This window comes from Alternaria rosae (genome assembly GCF_020736505.1).
Source record: "Alternaria rosae strain MPI-PUGE-AT-0040 chromosome Unknown BKA58scaffold_2, whole genome shotgun sequence".
NCBI classification, from domain to species: domain Eukaryota; kingdom Fungi; phylum Ascomycota; class Dothideomycetes; order Pleosporales; family Pleosporaceae; genus Alternaria; species Alternaria rosae.
Window position 1 is genome coordinate 2,408,868 of NW_025763571.1, and position 17,627 is coordinate 2,426,494.

At 52.6% G+C, this 17,627-nt stretch overlaps 7 protein-coding genes across 7 annotated transcripts; 5 read left to right on the forward strand and 2 right to left on the reverse strand.

Moving 5' to 3' along the window:
• The first annotated feature begins 14 nt into the window (after positions 1–14).
• BKA58DRAFT_377117 (ubiquinol-cytochrome C chaperone-domain-containing protein) lies at positions 15–1,508 on the forward strand. Its single transcript, XM_046169587.1, has 3 exons — positions 15–476; positions 524–869; positions 922–1,508. Exons 1-3 carry the CDS (start codon positions 408–410, stop codon positions 1,425–1,427), a joined length of 921 nt encoding a protein of 306 aa, XP_046029214.1. The 5' UTR covers positions 15–407; the 3' UTR covers positions 1,428–1,508.
• BKA58DRAFT_332282 (putative glucosyl/glucuronosyl transferase) lies at positions 1,509–5,318 on the reverse strand. The gene is made up of 2 exons (XM_046168182.1): positions 3,628–5,318; positions 1,509–3,566 (listed from the first exon to the last, which is right to left on the reverse strand). The coding sequence occupies exons 1-2, from the start codon at positions 5,159–5,161 to the stop codon at positions 1,537–1,539; spliced, it is 3,564 nt and encodes a 1,187-aa protein (XP_046029215.1). The 5' UTR covers positions 5,162–5,318; the 3' UTR covers positions 1,509–1,536.
• Positions 5,319–5,334: 16 nt separating this feature from the next.
• Positions 5,335–7,652, reverse strand: BKA58DRAFT_377121 (uncharacterized protein). The gene is made up of 4 exons (XM_046169588.1): positions 7,480–7,652; positions 7,153–7,423; positions 6,876–7,106; positions 5,335–6,826 (listed from the first exon to the last, which is right to left on the reverse strand). Exons 1-4 carry the CDS (start codon positions 7,532–7,534, stop codon positions 5,584–5,586), a joined length of 1,800 nt encoding a protein of 599 aa, XP_046029216.1. The 5' UTR covers positions 7,535–7,652; the 3' UTR covers positions 5,335–5,583.
• A 107-nt stretch (positions 7,653–7,759) lies between these two features.
• BKA58DRAFT_377122 (aspartic peptidase domain-containing protein) lies at positions 7,760–10,031 on the forward strand. Its single transcript, XM_046169589.1, has 3 exons — positions 7,760–8,069; positions 8,124–9,632; positions 9,685–10,031. The coding sequence occupies exons 1-2, from the start codon at positions 8,005–8,007 to the stop codon at positions 9,544–9,546; spliced, it is 1,488 nt and encodes a 495-aa protein (XP_046029217.1). The 5' UTR covers positions 7,760–8,004; the 3' UTR covers positions 9,547–9,632; positions 9,685–10,031.
• Positions 10,032–10,254: 223 nt separating this feature from the next.
• BKA58DRAFT_466079 (uncharacterized protein) lies at positions 10,255–11,685 on the forward strand (the record flags this gene model as incomplete). The annotated part of the gene is made up of 2 exons (XM_046174990.1): positions 10,255–11,233; positions 11,310–11,685. 2 exons carry the CDS (start codon positions 10,255–10,257, stop codon positions 11,417–11,419), a joined length of 1,089 nt encoding a protein of 362 aa, XP_046029218.1. The 3' UTR covers positions 11,420–11,685.
• Positions 11,686–11,834: 149 nt separating this feature from the next.
• On the forward strand, positions 11,835–14,316 carry BKA58DRAFT_94450 (uncharacterized protein). The gene is made up of 3 exons (XM_046176254.1): positions 11,835–12,029; positions 12,096–12,228; positions 12,278–14,316. Exons 1-3 carry the CDS (start codon positions 11,945–11,947, stop codon positions 14,094–14,096), a joined length of 2,037 nt encoding a protein of 678 aa, XP_046029219.1. The 5' UTR covers positions 11,835–11,944; the 3' UTR covers positions 14,097–14,316.
• A 531-nt stretch (positions 14,317–14,847) lies between these two features.
• BKA58DRAFT_377126 (Hsp90 protein-domain-containing protein) lies at positions 14,848–17,452 on the forward strand. The gene is made up of 2 exons (XM_046169590.1): positions 14,848–15,004; positions 15,080–17,452. Exon 2 carries the CDS (start codon positions 15,104–15,106, stop codon positions 17,210–17,212), a length of 2,109 nt encoding a protein of 702 aa, XP_046029220.1. The 5' UTR covers positions 14,848–15,004; positions 15,080–15,103; the 3' UTR covers positions 17,213–17,452.
• Positions 17,453–17,627: the final 175 nt, after the last annotated feature.

Consider the following 17,627-nt stretch of genomic DNA (forward strand, 5'->3'; position numbering starts at 1 on the left):
TCAAGTATCGACGGCGACGTCGCTTCGCTGCCGCCCCTGTTCCTCGGGACCTGCCATACCAAGCCCTAGGGTGTCACGAGTTAGAGCCGAAGTTCCATCTTGGTATTCAAACCCGGGTTTGATTGACCTGGACGCCCTACGAGCCTAGAGACCCGCGTATCAACACCGCTGGCTCAGCCTCAATGCTTCGACAAGGAATGTTTGCGAGATTTCCCTCAAATCTCCGACCTTGAGGCCTGCCGTGGTGTTGCAGGTGTCTTGCGCGATGACGAGGCGCTTTGGGGTGATGCTCATTGGTGGTGTTGGCGGCCGGGGTCGTGCCGTCATCGATGGAGGGCGCGACTCGCGACTTTTTGACCCTCTAGCAGCGAACATTTGAACGCCCGTCCCAACCAACACGGCCAGCCATGTCGTCCAACTACACCTGCACAGCCTGCTCCAAGGCCCTATTGAGGTCCTCTACGTCGCTGCTCCAGGTACACAGCCACCACCCACTCCCCAAAGCGGATATTGACTCTCGTAGCGAACGAATAGAGCGTCTCTGCGCCAAGCACGTCGAACAATCTCCACCACCTCACCCACCTCCTACCATGCGTCGCAAACGCTGTCAGCAGATGTCAGGCCCGAAGCAATCAAGAAGCCGCACCCAGCTGTTGCGTCGGGCGTGACTGGCCTCGCCCAGAAGCTGCGCGAAAAGGCACCATTGATGACCGAGACGTACGTCGCATATGGCGCAACACGAGACCTCATCAAGGAATGCACAAAGCCGGGTGAATACAAGATACCCCAAGCGCTGCTAAAGCGGGGCGAGATACCGGTCGACGAGAACGGTGTGCACCTGGGCGAGGCCGAAGGGTGGTGGTATGACAGTAAGTGCTGGAAACAACAATACCCAGACCCCCGCTAACATATCTTGCACAGCCCTCGGACTAAAGCCGACGTTTTCGAATTGGGCCCAAATCACCTTCATCCACATGTACATGCTGCAAGTCCGCTTCCGCATGTTCCCCCAGTCGCACGCGCCAGTATGGATCCAGCACCTCACCAACCAAGCCTTTTACGCGGCCGAGGACCGCCTGGTCATATGGCACAAGTTCAACGCCAATTCGCTGCGCCAGAAGCACCTCAAGGATATGTTCTCGCAGTGGCGGGCGGTGCTGCTGTCGTACGACGAGGGGCTCATGAAGGGTGACGCTATGCTTGCGGCGGCTATTTGGAGGAATCTGCTTGGCGCAAAGGAGGATGTCGACTTTGAGAAGCTGGCCCAGATTGTGGGGTACATGCGGAGAGAGCTCAAGAGGCTGGACAGTGCTACGGATGATCAGGTCGCGGATGGGACGTGGACTTTCCGTGGTAGCCCGGGAGAGGAGGCGCCTGTTGTTAAAGCGCCGAGTAGGATGATGACAGCTGAGACTTCGAAGGCGTGAGGGACGAACGGCACAAATGGAATGTAAGAGAAGAGCTATGTATCAACACCGTGTATATATCTTATGAGAGATGTGATATGGAAACAAGCCTATTCACGTTCGTTCAGATTTACTCGTGCTCCTGCATACTTAAGTTCAGCGCCTTTTGCAACTCCTCTTCGTCCTCACCCTCAGTAGTCGAAGCTCGGCCTTTACCTTTACTCTGATGATGCGCCTCGAGAAGACTCTGCTTCTTGACATACTCCATCACAATCTCTTCCTCTGTCTTTTCTTCTATCGTCTTTTCTCTCCGTTCTTGCGCTTGGAATTCACCTTGCGTGGTACCTGCAAGATGACCAGGGTCATACGAAGGGGGTCGTCGGGCGCCTGCTGGCCCATTACTCCTGCCAGCTGCCATTTGTTCTGATGTTCCTGCCGTCTCGCTATCCAGATCTTCCCATCTATCGTCTTCGCTCACCTGACGCTGCTCTTTGAGACTCTGCGCGATGGCTTGTTTCAGCTGTTCTTCGTATTCCAAAGCTTCTCTTGAGTGTCGCTGAGCTTCGGCTTCACTGGACGACATCGCCTGGAGTAATTCGGCACTGGAACCTGCTTCAGCGTCTGCGCATGGCGTGTTTTGATGTGCTTGGTGGATGGATCCGTTGGTATCAGTCGCTTCAAGCGGTGCTTCGGGACCGGTGTCGGCAGCATGCGAATCATACTGTGATGTGAGCGCGGCAGTTCCCAGATCTTGAGTAGACTCATCCACAGACCGGACTGGACCCGCCGTAGCCCCATCATCCCGATAAGCCTCAGTATCATCCGCCTTTCCCCGCCGCTGTGCATCCAGCACATCCTTCATCATCTCATCAAGTCCATCTTTCTTCTTCAAATACTTCTGAATCAATCTCCACCTCTCAATAACATCCTCCCTCTCCTTCTCATCACTCTGCAACCACTCCTGATACCCCTGCGCCGTCCTACTCGTAACAATGTACGTCTGCACACTATTCCCAAACCTCTTCTGAACCTCCTTATGCACCCCCTTCATCATATAACTCGGTATCCCAAACAGCGCCGCCCCCGGCTTAGCTATGAAACCCCCAATACCCTTTCCTACCCCCTTGAAGAAACCACTGGTACCTTCTTTCTGAGCACCCTTCCAGGGCTGGGTGAAGAGGCCGGTGACGCCGTCGTACCAACCGAAACCGAATTCGCGGCCTATGGCGACCATGCCGGATTTGAGATCGGTGACCTTTTCTTGGGGGCGGACGGTGGTGTCGTTCCAGAGTCTGGGTGCGTTGTGGAAGCCTTTTGTTATGCCAACGGAGAGTTCCATGGGGGATTGGACGCCGGCTTTTACGATGCGTCCGAAGCCTTTGCTTGTGCGCAGCCCGGTGGGGCGCAGCATGTCATTGTCCTTGTTAGAGCTGGATGCTAAGCTGTAAGTTTGAGATGGCGACGTGGGGAGGTTTGGAACGGTCTGAGAACGAGCAAGAGGTTTCGATGCGATTGCACCCGACTGGCGGTGTTGTTGTGAGCTTGATGAAGCGGAGCTCTCTCCTACAAGCGACGACTCGCTTCTCTTTGCGGCGTTCCGTACTGATGTGTCAGACTGTTGTCTACCAGGTCCAAAAGGGGCTTGAACAGCCTTCGCCGTTTCTGAAGGCATCTCAGCTATCCCCATACTCATGCTCCCCAACGTCCTAAGTATCCCCATACCGAATCCAGAGATAGGATCCACAGGACCTTCATCAGTCTCATACTCTTGTGGCCTAAAGAGCTTGAGGTCATGGAAATCTAAAAGATTGGCGTTGGCCAAAGTACAGGCCGCAAAAGCGCTCAGTCTAATTTGAGTGCGCTTGATGCGCCACACGGCCACTCGAGATGGTGCAAGGGTGCAACGAAGTCGGTCGGGATCGAGATACTGGTGGAATGACTGGGCGCCAGTGTCGCTGCCTCTTTCCGTAGCGATCTTGCTTGCTAGGTCTTTGGCACGCTCGAGGCTTTCGGGCTTCAAGCAGAAGTTGATGGCATCTGCTAGTTTGTCCGCTGTGAGTTGTCGATAAGGAATTGGATCGGGACCGGCACCAGCTCGCGCGATCATTGCGCCCCAAAAAGGCTGGTCTCCGAAGAACGGAATAATCAATGTTGGTCGGCCTGGAATAGAGATACCAAGTTAGCTTTTGGCCCATTTGAGTTCTGTAGGCGAAGAATTTACCTGCTGCAATGCCTGCCGCTGTAGTCCCCGCGCCACCATGGTGAACAACGCATTCGACGTGCTTGAAGAGCCAGTCATGCGGCACGTTGCCCAACATGAACACGTTCTCAGGAATACGAAGTTCTTCCGCACCCATGCCTCCCCAGCCCTTGGAAAGCAGTACACGTCTTCCGCCTGCAATCCTTGTCGTGGCCTCGAAGATGATTTCCGTCATGGCGTTCGGATCGTCCAAAACAATACTTCCGAATCCAATGTATACCGGTGGTGGCCCATCGTCAAGGAACTTCTGCAGCTCAGGAGTAGGGGTATAGTTAGAGGCCAGATTCAGAAAGTAGAAACCAGAGATAGATATATGAGAACCCCAGTCTTTTGGTTTCGGAATAAGAGCTGGAGACCAGCAGTACGTATGAGGAACTTTGAGGCGCTGAAGCATTCCTGGAGCCCAGATCATACTCACGGGCTCTAAGCCGAGACATTTGGCTCGAAAGCGGTTCATGATGTCGCCCAAGCCTTGCCATGAAAGGGCTTCGATCATAGCGTAACTGATGTAGTTTGTGAGTTGGGTGTCGGCATTGGAAGACTGGATGTTCGCCAGAGGATGAGGGAAAGCCTGGGTGGGAGAATATGGCATGGTGAACATGATATGAAGGGGTATCCCCAACTTCTCAGCGCAATGGATATGTGCAAAGCTCGGTGGGTTGGCAATGATACAATCCGCAACGAAGGGAAAAGCACCAGAGTCCTTTGCAGAGCGATCCGAACTGTCGTCGTCGGTAGTTCCATCACCCGTTTCGTAGCACGATCGCCAGCAGCCTTGTATGTATTCCGCAACATCTCTTCTTCGACGACCGACATCTCCACTCGCTAGACTGCGAAAACCTGGCATCAACCCGGGATTCTTGACCATGAAAGCCATCAGCTGAGAGGGATCACCGCCGATGCTGAAAAACTCTAGACCGTTCTCTTGCACGAAGGCCTTGAAAGTAGGATGAGTCGCCAGGCGTACGCGATGTCCATAGGTCTCTTTCAAGACTTTACCGAGGGCGACAAAGGGTTGTACGTCCCCGCGCGAGCCGACCACCTGGATAACCACATTCAAGGATGGAGGTGGAGGAACTCCTTCTTTACCTCCTAATGAAGGTGGAATATATGCAGGGGGAGTCGGGCTGTCATCTTGAACACTTTGAATGTGCTCACGCAAAGCTGGAGTAAAGACTTGAGATAACCGACGGTTGAGCTGGTTGATGCGGATGTTAACACGGCCGTCTTCGGTGACGCTTGCGCTGGTGCCTAGGCCATCTTTCTCGTTCCGAATCTCGCCATAGATGTCGCCATATGGAGGAGGTGGAACTTCTTCGTCTGTCGCATCGGAAGTGATGAGGTCAGTCGTTTGTGAGGGGGCCTCTTGTCTCGTTGATCCTGCGGTTTCTGTCTGAACGGCAGAAGCAGCAGCTTGTGCTTGTTGAAGCATTGCATGCTGCGCATCGGTACTCGATATAGAGGTTTCATCCTCTGGGTAAGGTTGCGTGGTCATGGTGTCAACGAAGGAAAGCAGATTGCACAGTTTGGGTCGTCCCAGGCAGGTGCAGCATCAGTAAGTACTCCATTGTCGAAGAGCGATTTACGCCCTGGTGGCTGAATAGACCCAGACATCGCATGAGTGCATTCGCATATACCAGTCCTCAACGATGATAAAGTCATATTAGTGGTAAGCCTTGCGCGTGCGAAGGATGCGTATGCGTTCGCGAGAGGCTGAGGCAGGACCAATTGGGTAAACCTTGCGAGCTGAACACGGGAAGTTGGACCCCGTAATTACGTCATTATCATCAACAGCCTCCTTGGGCACGTAAGCATCACCCAACTGCGGAACCCATGCCATGATTGGATATTTATCAGGAGCATCTTGCGAATTCCAGATTTCAAGCTCATATGTATACCAGGAACTAAGGTCTAACATCAAAACAAACATTGCACCAGACCGAAAAACAAGCTTGTCATAGCTAATGTGCACAGCGCATACCAAACATCATGAACACTCGCAATCGCACCACCAGTGAAATCCGCTAGTATGCCTGTGGTGGTACTCGTCGGCTGCCCAAATCCGCCGCTACCGCTGTTGATAGAGTTGCCATTGTTGCCATCCACGGTAACAGATGCGGTGATGGACATCGAACCCTCGACCACAACGATAGGTGTTTCTCCAGGGGTGAGTGAAACCTCGATCCCACCAATCGTTGTCATGGCACCAGGCATCAAGGTTTGACCGTTCGGCAGTAATAAGCCTCCCCCATCAGTTGCAGGAATGAAAGAGAACCCAGATGGAAGAGCACCAGCAGATATCGTTGCACCCCCAAGCACCACGCTGCTTGCTGCTGCATTGATCGCTATGGTTGTGGTGCCTGCAATCAAAGCGGACGAGTCGCGTGAGATGGTCATGGTGCCGACGATGGTCACCTCGCCTGGCTCAAGTTCCGAAGCAAGCTCGCTAACATTGACACTCGTCCCGTCTACGGTCACTACAGATGGACCTGGTAGTTGGGTAGTTTCCTGTAACGAAATCGTCTGGGTGCCGCCAACGACTACAAAAGAGCCTGAAATGTCTCTGGAAATTGGTATGTTGTTTATAGTGGTCACTTCGCCTGGGTGGAGTCGTGTAGCAACCTCACCAATGTTGACGGTCGTCCCACCGATTACCACAGGTGCTGGTCGAGCTGCCGGAGTCGGTGGAGGAAGCCCGAACGTCACAGTACCATCTATGACAACGAACGAGGCGGAGTTATCGAACGAGATTGCAATGTCGTTGATGGTCGTATGCTGTCCAGGAATGATCATGCTTGCAGCACCGCTTATCATGATACCCGAGTGAGACGGCCGAACTACAATAGCGCCAAGGCCTGGTAGAGACATGGTCTGCATTTCGCCAGGACTGGGGACCATCGTGGTAACCGGAGGATTAATGGGCAATGCAGGTATTCCACCTGATGGTTGCACAGGTTCTCCTGGCATTGGTCGTACCAGACCACCAGACGTCGCTATCGGATTACCTGGAGGCGTACCCTGAGGTATTGCAGGAGCAGTGAATTTTACCGATGAAATTTCCGGTCTGCTCGGCTGATCATTCGATGCAGTAGGAACGTTATCCGAAGGTTTGAGTTTGGTGGATCCGGTCTGGGTACTTGGCAAAGCCTTGCTAGACGTTCTTCTCTCTGATTAGCTATAGACATCAACAATATCAATTTACTGCTTACGTGGGCTCTGCCAGGGTCGGCTGAAAAGTAGCTGGAATGAGATAATCGTAGTCGAATAGTGTTGAAGCAGTGATTGCGGTTGCGGTGAGCGTAATGACAACATCAGATCCCGGCAGCGTCATTGTTGTGACCTCAGTGTAAGTCACCGTTTCTATTCCAGTCGGGCAGACTGTCTGCGTTTTGGTTGGAGCTGGCATACTGGCAATGGAGCTGTTGAAAAAACGGGGTGTCCTGTGCTCTGTTAGTATATTGCTAGTGTAGCTAGGAAAAAACTCACGTGAAGGATGCCGCAGTAGTCGTTTCCGCCCTTTTATCAAAACCCACACCAGCTGTTTGTCCCACGTGCTCGTATCTGGTTAATGTTGTACCGTTGCTGAACGGAGTTATGTAGACATATTCAATAAATCCTAATGTCACTATAGATGTTTGTGTCGATGGCTCGCTTAGTACGGTAGAGATAGTAGTCACATAGCTGAGACTGGTGATCAGTGCGGTACATTTTGAAGTTGTCGTGGGGGAGGAAGCAACATTCGCTGCAACTCCAGGATCTATAATCTATAAGTCCAACTGAACCTACAGGGTAACTTGTGGACCGGGAAAATACCTGAAAAGAATAGAGCGACAAACGTGAACACTCTCAACCGGTATTGTGAGTACATGTTGGCTATGGGAAATCAGACAGTGGAAGACGCAAGGTCGTAGTGACTGTGTTCATCGGTGTCGATGGTTATATTGTTTCCTAAGCAAGATGGGGGTAAGTGGTGGGAGAAAGCAGGCTAGATGCGATGCTTTCCATGCTGCGGTCTTAACGATGGATCTGATATTGGACGTTCCTCAGGCCCTGGTTTGGCCCCCAATGGTCATACAGCCTGTGATTGGTCGAAGTCCGCTGCATTGTCTCAATCTGGAAACACACAATAAACCTTGATTGCTTCTGCAGGACGCATGACCTATCAACGATGGTGTTGTATTTTTGGTCGTCGGAAAGGACGCAGTCAGCAACTTGAAAGTTGATTACATTCAAGTACAGGTTCATTCATGCATGTGGGGTACTGTCTTCCTACCTTGCCCTCAGTCTCCAACATTCGCGAGATAGCGTTGTTCATCCCAGCCTGGAGGTTCCCGCAATATGGCAGGAGCGCTCTCACTTGCAGCATCGGGGGGCTGGTTTGGTAATGACGGCAGCTGGTCAACGTATGCCTCTTACACATTAGGAAACTGTGCCCATACTTGTGCTGACAATCGTAGCTTCCTCGTTCAGGTGGGAACGCCACCACAAACATTCAACGTGTTGCCTGCAACACAAGCTGCAAACATCTGGCTTCCTATCGCTGATGAGTGTGTGAGGCTGCAAAATGGGTCGGCGTCGTGTGGCAGCTCTCGCGGTGCGATGCCTTTCCAACAACGTCCGAGCCCTGGGTTTCAAGCGAATATGTCGTCGACCTGGAAAACCATCGGTCTCTATGAACTCGGAATGGGAAGAGTCCATGAGATCAATGGAAACGGGCTCCAGGGATTCGATAGTGTTGAAATGGACAACTTCACAATGGAGGGTCAGGCGATCACCGCCTATGCCTCGCCCGGTTTCTGGATCGGTCAGATGGGAATATCGCTATTGCCACTCAACTTCTCAGAGACAATCAGCTCACCATCTTTGATCTCAGCTCTCAAAGATGATGGTCACATACCTAGTCTAGTGTATGGATATCAAGCTGGTGCCTCATATCGCAAAACAAGAGTACCCGCCAGTCTCGTTCTTGGAGGATACGACCTTTCGCGTTCGTCAGAGCCTTTGACGGTCGACATTAATTCCGACGTGTCCAGGGCGCTTACTGTGGGACTCCAGGATATCATAGTGATCGACTCACTGAATGGAACGCTGTCGATGGTTGATAACGAGCGGATATTAGCCCCGATCGATTCGTCTGTTCCTGAGATATGGCTCCCCAAATCTGTTTGCGACCGCTTCGAATCTGCATTCGGGCTAGAGTATCATGAGAGGTCTGGGAGGTACGTTCTCACGGATTCGGCCCGGGATCGACTTCGGGAACTCAATCCTACCTTGACGTTCACCATCGGTACCAATGCGGTGACGGGCGGCAATACTACTATGGTTCAACTTCCATACGCAGCCTTCGACTTGCAGGCAGGGTATCCAATCTTTGCGAATGCGACGAATTATTTCCCGATTCGAAGAGCTGATAACGAAAGCCAGTACGCGATCGGCAGGGCGTTTCTACAAGAAGCATATATCGGCGTTGACTTCGAGGCTGGCACATTCAATGTCAGCGCAGCAAAATGGGACGATCTGAAGCCTGAGATTGTGACAATATCAGGTAAAGATAGTGATACCGGGGCGGCCAAGGAGCCAGGCCTCTCGGGTGGTGCGATAGCTGGGATTGTTGTTGGGTGCGTAGCAGCAATATCGATCTGCGTCTTATGCATATGGTGTCTGGTCCTGAAATCCAGGCAGACACGGAGGCCAGATACGGCGCTGGTAGACGACAAGGCAGCGCACGACGCGCTGCACTCAACTCCGCAATTGGTAGGAGTGGCTTTCCACGAGCTCCCCGCTAGGCACGGCGACAGCGAGTTATGGGAGGCGAAAATGGTACCTGAACTGGGCAGTCAGGAGTGTGCGCACGAATTGCATCCGGACTGCGTTCGATGAAGGAGGGCTGGTGACGGCTGCCAAAGAAGGGAGGCGTGATGACGAAGAACGTTAGTGTGTTAGCTTCTAAGGCTGTTGCGATTCTAGTGCGTTGCGCCAGCTGTACATGACCTTCCTCTCAACTGACATTTCTCACAGATCTTGAGCAAACAGCTCTCTCTTCTTTCGCCCACAGAACCACCTCATACCAGGAAAACATTGAACACACACCTTATTAAAATCTACATCACCTTGGAACTTGGTTAACTCTAGCTTTTATGCTAATGTAGACGGCAGTGCATATCTTTGGTTTTTCCCTTGTATGAGGTGGGAAGTGAGCGACCGGCGCGCCCTTCAACCTCGTATTGCATCATAGCTTCTCTTCCTACACTGTGGTCCGTCAGAGAAGGAGTATATACCTTCTTATATCTGCGTAATCTACACACATACATCATTCAGTTGACCTATCGAATTAATTATAGTGATAATGCGTCACATTCATACCACTTCCACATTCGCCCAATCCACATTGCTCGATGATCGAACACGACGACCTCCACTAAGCACCGGCTAAGCTCTGTAAGATAACAAGAAGCGATGAATGAATACTACGTGGCAGATCGTAACTCGGTACTTCGTTCACAACACGACCTTCCCGGTCGCATGGGAACGGGATCATATTTCTTCTCTTGATCAGCGCAGCCTGTCACACAGTTCTAACGCACAGACATGGCGGTCGATCCGCATACTCTCACGCTTTCCACCGCTCTCGAAGCTCGCTATTCACCCTCTGGCGAGAAGTGTGCTATTTGCCAGGAGTTATCAGAGGACGCGCCTCCTGTCTACGATCCAGCAGATGAATACACATCCGATACAGATTGTCAGGCTAACTTAGAAGCAGTCGTTACGAAGGTCTGTGGCGATAAACACTTCTTTCACCGAATTCGCATCGAATCGTGGTGGAAGTCTGCGAGTCCCCATCTCAACACTTGCCCTGTCGATCGTACATTTTGCTACGGTGACGTACGAGTACCCCAGGAGCCTGTCAATCATCCTACGTATACTACATTCCCAGGTCATGACCCACATGCACACGGTACCGTTCACTTAGATGGAACGGATGATTACCTAGGATCTCTTTCAGCTGACGATATAGATTTCATTACCCGCGCACGAGACGAGGCATTCAACTCGATGCTTACTCCGAATCAGGTCAATTCAATCGGTCCATTGGTGGACAATCTGCTTGATCGTGCAATCGAGACTGTGCAGAGGTGTGGACCCGATTCTGGTAACAGAGTTACGATCGAATACTACTTGGATGGTCGCCTGCTTGCGGGAGGGCTGGCCGCAGGCTATATCACGCGCGAAGAACTAGACATGGCTAGGAATATCACCGAGAATATAATGATAGCAGCTCTGAACCGTACAGCCATACCGCATCGAGCGATGGAGGATGTGCAGGCCCCTTTCACTGCCAATCCACATGTTTCTGACGACATTTTTGGGGAAATGGTAAGAACTGGAGCCGACGAAGCCAATTCTGATCATCACCAGCGTTATCAACCCGGCCACAACGGTTTTATGGTTTACAGGAATGTACGCATTGAGCTCCAAGCAGAAGGACCACAACATTACCTTGACACTATCGCTCATATGGTTGGCTTCTTCGACGATGACCAAGATGATTCTGGTGGCGGTGACATGGGTTAGGATTCTGTCAACGAGCATGGTAATACCGTCAATGTCAGCTACATTTGGTCAGTGACTAAATTGAGGGACAGTGACCCTTTGTTATCTTTATGGCATGCACCACTCCAAAGAGATATGGACGTGGAAACCCTCTTTGGTCGGAGAAGATAGATACTGTTGCCAGAAGTACTGGGATGAGTAAAGGTAGTTTTGATCGTTGATGAAATATCGGGTCAGCTTCTTCGAACTTCAACAATGAGATTGTCGTAGATAGGCAATGGAAAGAACAAAATACATATAACATGCGTGTGTTATCAGGGTGAAGCTGAGTCATCCCGTGAGGTAGTTCTTAAGACCTCTACGTGCATATCGCTTTCTATGACCGTGCGCCTCGTCACAGATGCTAGATACCGTAATCCCCGCAGTCCGAAAATTTTCCGGATTTATCCATCGGCTTTTATACCTGGGAGAAAAGGAGGATGATAGGAAGAAGGCAAGCCGGTGGGGAACATGCGCACCTCATACACGGCTCGACTCGAGCTGACAACCCCACCCCGCTGCCGCATCCGGCAAAGCGCCAGATCCCGCTCAGGATGGCTGGCTAGCCTCCCAATAATCTCAGCACGTCACGAGCACGAGACGGTGTTCTAAGCCTGCAAGCCAAATCGCAAGAAGATCTTCGACTATTTCCATCCCTTGCAGCTCCGATGGCTATGGCCCCTTTGATATGTCTCCACTGAAGCGTCCGAGTGAGGATGCGGACCATGAGGATGGGCGCCGACCTGCACCACGAACGCCGAGAATTAGAGCTTGTAAGTCATGGACGCGCCCCACTTCATCGCTACTTCTATGCTTTTTCTTACAATGCGTTGCTTTAGGTGCCGAGTGTAAAAGACACAAAATCAAATGTGAGCCTGTCGACAATGAAGCAAAATGCGCAAAGTGTCTGCGCAGCGGAGCGGAATGTGTTCCTTATAATTTGAACCAACGGCTTTTGGATGAAGATGCTGCGTAGGTTCATGTAGCACACACTTCATTTCATCGTCACTAAGTACTTCAGCTGGAAATCAAATGCGACAGCCGAGTTGTCGCAGCTGCGGTCTGCGGTGCAGCGTCTCCTGCAGCACAACAAACTCCCCGGCTTGGATAGTCCAGTTAGTCAAGATACGCCGCCGCATTCAGCAGGACGCACCATGACCATCAGCCCGACAAACGTCATGTCCGAGAGCGGACATGCCACGTTCGTTGTTCCGCCGCCCATGGATATGACGAGAGATACCTCTGTTGAGCCCGAGTCCGGAGAAGAGTCTGGCTTAGTGACAGCGCCCATGAAGAGTTTATACGACCTCACCCGGATCCGGAACCTTCGGAGCAGCGTGCGATGGAAGCCTAGCTCCAACTCTGTGGAAGAGGACTTTATAGCGCAAGGCATTGTGTCTTTACCGGAAGCTGAGGACCTGTTCAGACGGTATATGCAAGACATCCGTCTCTATCTCTGGGCTGGTGTACTCTTCCCATATGATTCCTTGGAAGCAGTGCGCCGCCAGTCCACTCTTCTCACCGCGGCTGTGCTCACCATCTCAGCACTACATACGCCTGGTCGAGACGAAGCGTTGCAGAAATGCTACAACATCTTCGTATCATTAGTCTACAGTGCCTTTCTCGCTCGGCCTCAGAACCTGGATGATATACGTGCGCTAGCTCTTGCCGCCTTCTATCTCTCGAATCTAAGCTGGAAGTTGGCCGGCCTCGCTGTGAGGAACGCTGTGGAAATGAATCTGCATATGTCATACCAGAAGCTGATGCGAGGGCATGAAGATCAGCGAGACAACGTGCGTCTATGGTACGCGTTATATGTCTGCGACAAGCAGTTCAGCATCGCATATGGGCGACCATCTATCGTCCATGAAGACATTGCCATCAAGAACATCGAACACTTCCTCGACAGTCCGAAAACGACACCGGGAGATATCAGACTGGGAGCGCAAGTCACTCTGTTCAAGATCCTGACAGAAGCATACATCGCCTACGGCAGCGATCCAGAGCAACCACTGACGGAACCCGACTTCCAACAACTCCGCCTCTTCAACTTCGCCATCGAACAATGGCGACTCGCATGGCAAGCCCGATCCGCCGACAGTCCATCCATCGGATCCTACCCATCGAAAGGCGTAGTGTTGTACTACCACTTCGCCAGATTCCAGCTCAATTCACTCGCCCTGCGTGCGCTACCTCCCCCTAGCGCCGCCACATCGGAATCACTTTCCTACGACCGCCGCGAAGCAGCCAACATCGCCATCACCGCCGCAACCAGCACCCTCACTCTAATCTTCGAGGAGCCCGATCTGCGCAAAGCCATGACAGCAGTACCCATCTTCACGCACACCATGGTCGCGTTCTGCGCTACCTTCCTACTGAAGATGGCAAAGACCTGGGGCGGCATGGCACAAGTGCAATCACCAGAATGGGCAACCGAACCCGTTGGCCTAGGTCTCAACTTCAACATTAACCAAGTACTATCTCTGTCGCGGCGCTCCTCTTCTTTCCTAGCGAAAGTGGCGGAGAATCTGAACGAGAAACACATCACTACGCATATCGTGCAGGGCATAAATGATTTGTTGAAACGGCTGGATGTCGCGGGTACGCCGTCGGGTTCTGTGACTCAAGGCGGCTTTCCGGCGACTTCGCCTGCTACTACGCATGTGTTCGATCCTGTGAAAGCTGCTACTGCGCGCAATGATGAGGGTGTGGAAGTGGGGGCGTCGAACGAGTATAACATGTATGATTTGATTGGTTCTTATGGGTTTGGGTTTGACGAGACGTTTTTGGGTCAGGTTGGGCCTACGAATTTGGATTTTTGGCAGACGGAGCCTTTCTAAAAGGGTGGCATATGTTCGTGATTCGAGAGGGAGCTCTTCTAGCCCTATGTTCCAATACACTTGAGGATCTTGGGATACCTTGTGACAAAAGGACTTCACACGTACTTTCACATCATATCACTCTTGAAGTTATAGTCCAGCCATGTTTGGCGCTCCTGATTATTCCTACATCACATCTTCGTCCAGCCGACACCTCGCATCCAACGTTACGACTCGAGAGTGGTGAAAGGCGGCAGTATCGGGTGGTGAAGGTGGGCGTGCGGAGCTTGCTGGGAAGCCGGGCGAAGGCACCGGTGATGTTTTGTGGACCAAGCTGTGGTTTGCTGCACTGCGAGTAGGCAGCAGTAGCGATTGCTGCGGCGGAGCGGAGTATGTAGGCAGCTATGCGAGTTTAGCAATGCGCAAGGCTGGACAAGGCTGCGCGAGGCTGAGGCTGATGCTCAGAGCTTCCGCGCGCGCTCGAGAGGGGAAGCTGCGACGGTCGTCGGGGAAGTTCGTGCTCTCCATACAGACGGCGGAAATAATAGAAACGAGCTTTCTAGAAGTGAATCATGCGCGTGTCGTCGGCGGGACAAGCAATGAGTGAGTGCATCGACAGAGTCGCGATTGTTCTGCCCCTCGCTACTAGGCGTTGCTGGGGAAGGCGCGTTTGGCGGTGAGGCGCAATTGGAAGGCGCGCCCCACCGTGATTGGCTTAGCCGCGGCCTTCTCTGCGTTTCTGCCGCTCTGTCTAGAAGATTCTCGAGCTCCACCACAGACTATATCAGCCCCAAACTCGACTCCTCCCACTACTTTTTCTTCATCGAATTGCTCTCTCCCACTTGCACTACACAGACATCGACGTCTCTCTGCTTGCTCTTACCCACACGCATTAGAAGAGCTCAGCAACCGAACTACCCCGCCTAACTGTACGTCTTCCCCACATTCGCCTGTCACGACAGCCTAGCCCACCATTGAGCCCTGGCTGACTCTTCCCCTCACAGCTCAACACCCACACAACCGCCACCATGTCTGGGGAGACCTTCGAGTTCCAGGCTGAGATCTCTCAGCTGCTCGGCCTCATCATCAACACCGTCTACTCAAACAAGGAGATCTTCCTGCGAGAACTCATCTCCAACGCCTCCGACGCCCTCGACAAGATCCGATATGAAGCCCTCTCAGACCCAAGCAAGCTCGACAGCGGCAAGGATCTCCGCATCGACATCATCCCCAACAAGGAGGCTAAGACCCTCACCATCCAAGATAGCGGTATTGGTATGACCAAGGCCGATCTCATCAACAACCTGGGTACGATCGCCCGCTCAGGCACAAAGCAGTTCATGGAGGCGCTGTCAGCCGGTGCCGACATCTCCATGATTGGTCAATTCGGTGTCGGTTTCTACTCCGCATACCTCGTCGCCGACCGCGTCACCGTCATCTCCAAGAACAACGATGACGAGCAGTACGTCTGGGAGTCCAGCGCTGGTGGCACCTTCAAGATCACCGAGGACACCGAGGGCGAGCAGATCGGCCGCGGCACCAAGATCATCCTCCACCTCAAGGATGAGCAGATGGACTACCTCAACGAGTCCAAGATCAAGGAGGTCGTCAAGAAGCACTCCGAGTTCATCTCATACCCCATCTACCTTCACGTCCTGAAGGAGACTGAGAAGGAGGTCGAGGATGAGGACGCCGCCGAGGAGACCACCGAGGGCGACGACAACAAGCCCAAGGTCGAGGAGGTCGACGATGAGGAGGAGGAGAAGAAGAAGGAGAAGAAGACCAAGAAGGTCAAGGAGTCCAAGATCGAGGAGGAGGAGCTCAACAAGCAGAAGCCCATCTGGACTCGCAACCCTCAAGACATTACCACCGAGGAGTACGCATCCTTCTACAAGTCCCTCTCCAATGACTGGGAGGACCACCTTGCCGTCAAGCACTTCTCCGTCGAGGGTCAGCTCGAGTTCCGCGCCATCCTCTTCGTTCCCAAGCGCGCTCCCTTCGACCTGTTCGAGACCAAGAAGACCAAGAACAACATCAAGCTCTACGTCCGCCGTGTTTTCATCACTGACGACGCCACCGACCTGATCCCCGAGTGGCTCAGCTTCGTCAAGGGTGTCGTCGACTCCGAGGACCTTCCCCTCAACCTGTCCCGTGAGACCCTCCAGCAGAACAAGATCATGAAGGTCATCCGCAAGAACATCGTCAAGAAGACCCTCGAGCTCTTCAACGAGATCGCCGAGGACCGTGAGCAGTTCGACAAGTTCTACTCTGCCTTCGGCAAGAACATCAAGCTCGGTATCCACGAGGACTCGCAGAACCGCGCTTCCCTCGCCAAGCTGCTCCGCTTCAACTCCACCAAGTCCGGTGAGGAGCAGACCTCGCTTACCGACTACGTCACCCGCATGCCCGAGCACCAGAAGCAGATGTACTACATCACTGGCGAGTCGCTCAAGGCTGTCCAGAAGTCGCCCTTCCTTGACACCCTCAAGGACAAGGGTTTCGAGGTTCTCTTCCTTGTTGACCCCATTGACGAGTACGCCATGACTCAGCTCAAGGAGTTCGACGGCAAGAAGCTTGTCGATATCACCAAGGACTTCGAGCTTGAGGAGTCCGAGGAGGAGAAGAAGGAGCGTGAGGCAGAGGAGAAGGAGTTCGAGGGTCTCGCCAAGAGCCTCAAGACTGTCCTCGGTGACAAGGTCGAGAAGGTCGTCGTCTCCCACAAGCTTGTCGGCTCACCTTGCGCTATCCGTACCGGCCAGTTCGGTTGGTCAGCGAACATGGAGCGTATCATGAAGGCCCAGGCTCTCCGTGACACCTCCATGAGCTCGTACATGTCTTCCAAGAAGACTTTCGAGATCTCGCCCAAGTCCGCTATCATCAAGGAGCTGAAGCGCAAGGTCGAGGCTGATGGTGAGGATGACCGCACCGTCAAGTCCATCACCCTGCTTCTCTTCGAGACCTCGCTCCTTGTCTCTGGCTTCACCATTGACGAGCCCGTCCAGTACGCTGAGCGCATCCACAAGCTCGTCTCTCTCGGCCTGAACGTCGACGAGGAGGTCGAGACCGAGCAAGAGAAGACCGAAGCCGCCGAGGCACCCGCAGCGGCTGGCGAGAGCGCCATGGAGGAGGTTGACTAAGCGCATCGCCCATCTTGACTGGTTTCGAAAAGTTTGGTCGGCGCTCTGATATCCCTTTCATGTGTCATGGCTTTCTTTCACTTTCTACATACACCTCACTTGCATGATGGACGAAGCTTAATCTTCGATGGCGTCTTAGAGTGGTGGTACTTTATGCATCACGAGTAATGGATATCCCGAAATGTATCTTACGTAGACTTGCCTCTGGGTAGTTTTCATGAATGATGAAATTTTCAAATAACCTGTCTTGACTGTGCTTTTGTTGTGGCTTTTGCTTTCGTGGTGTTGATTCATGACCTTGGTGGTCGACGTGGTTGGGCACAGTTCACCACACCAGCTAGCCATCGACCGTTTCAAGACTACTCACGACCTTCCGTCATCTCTCACTAACTTTGCGCCCTGTTTGAAAGATGTC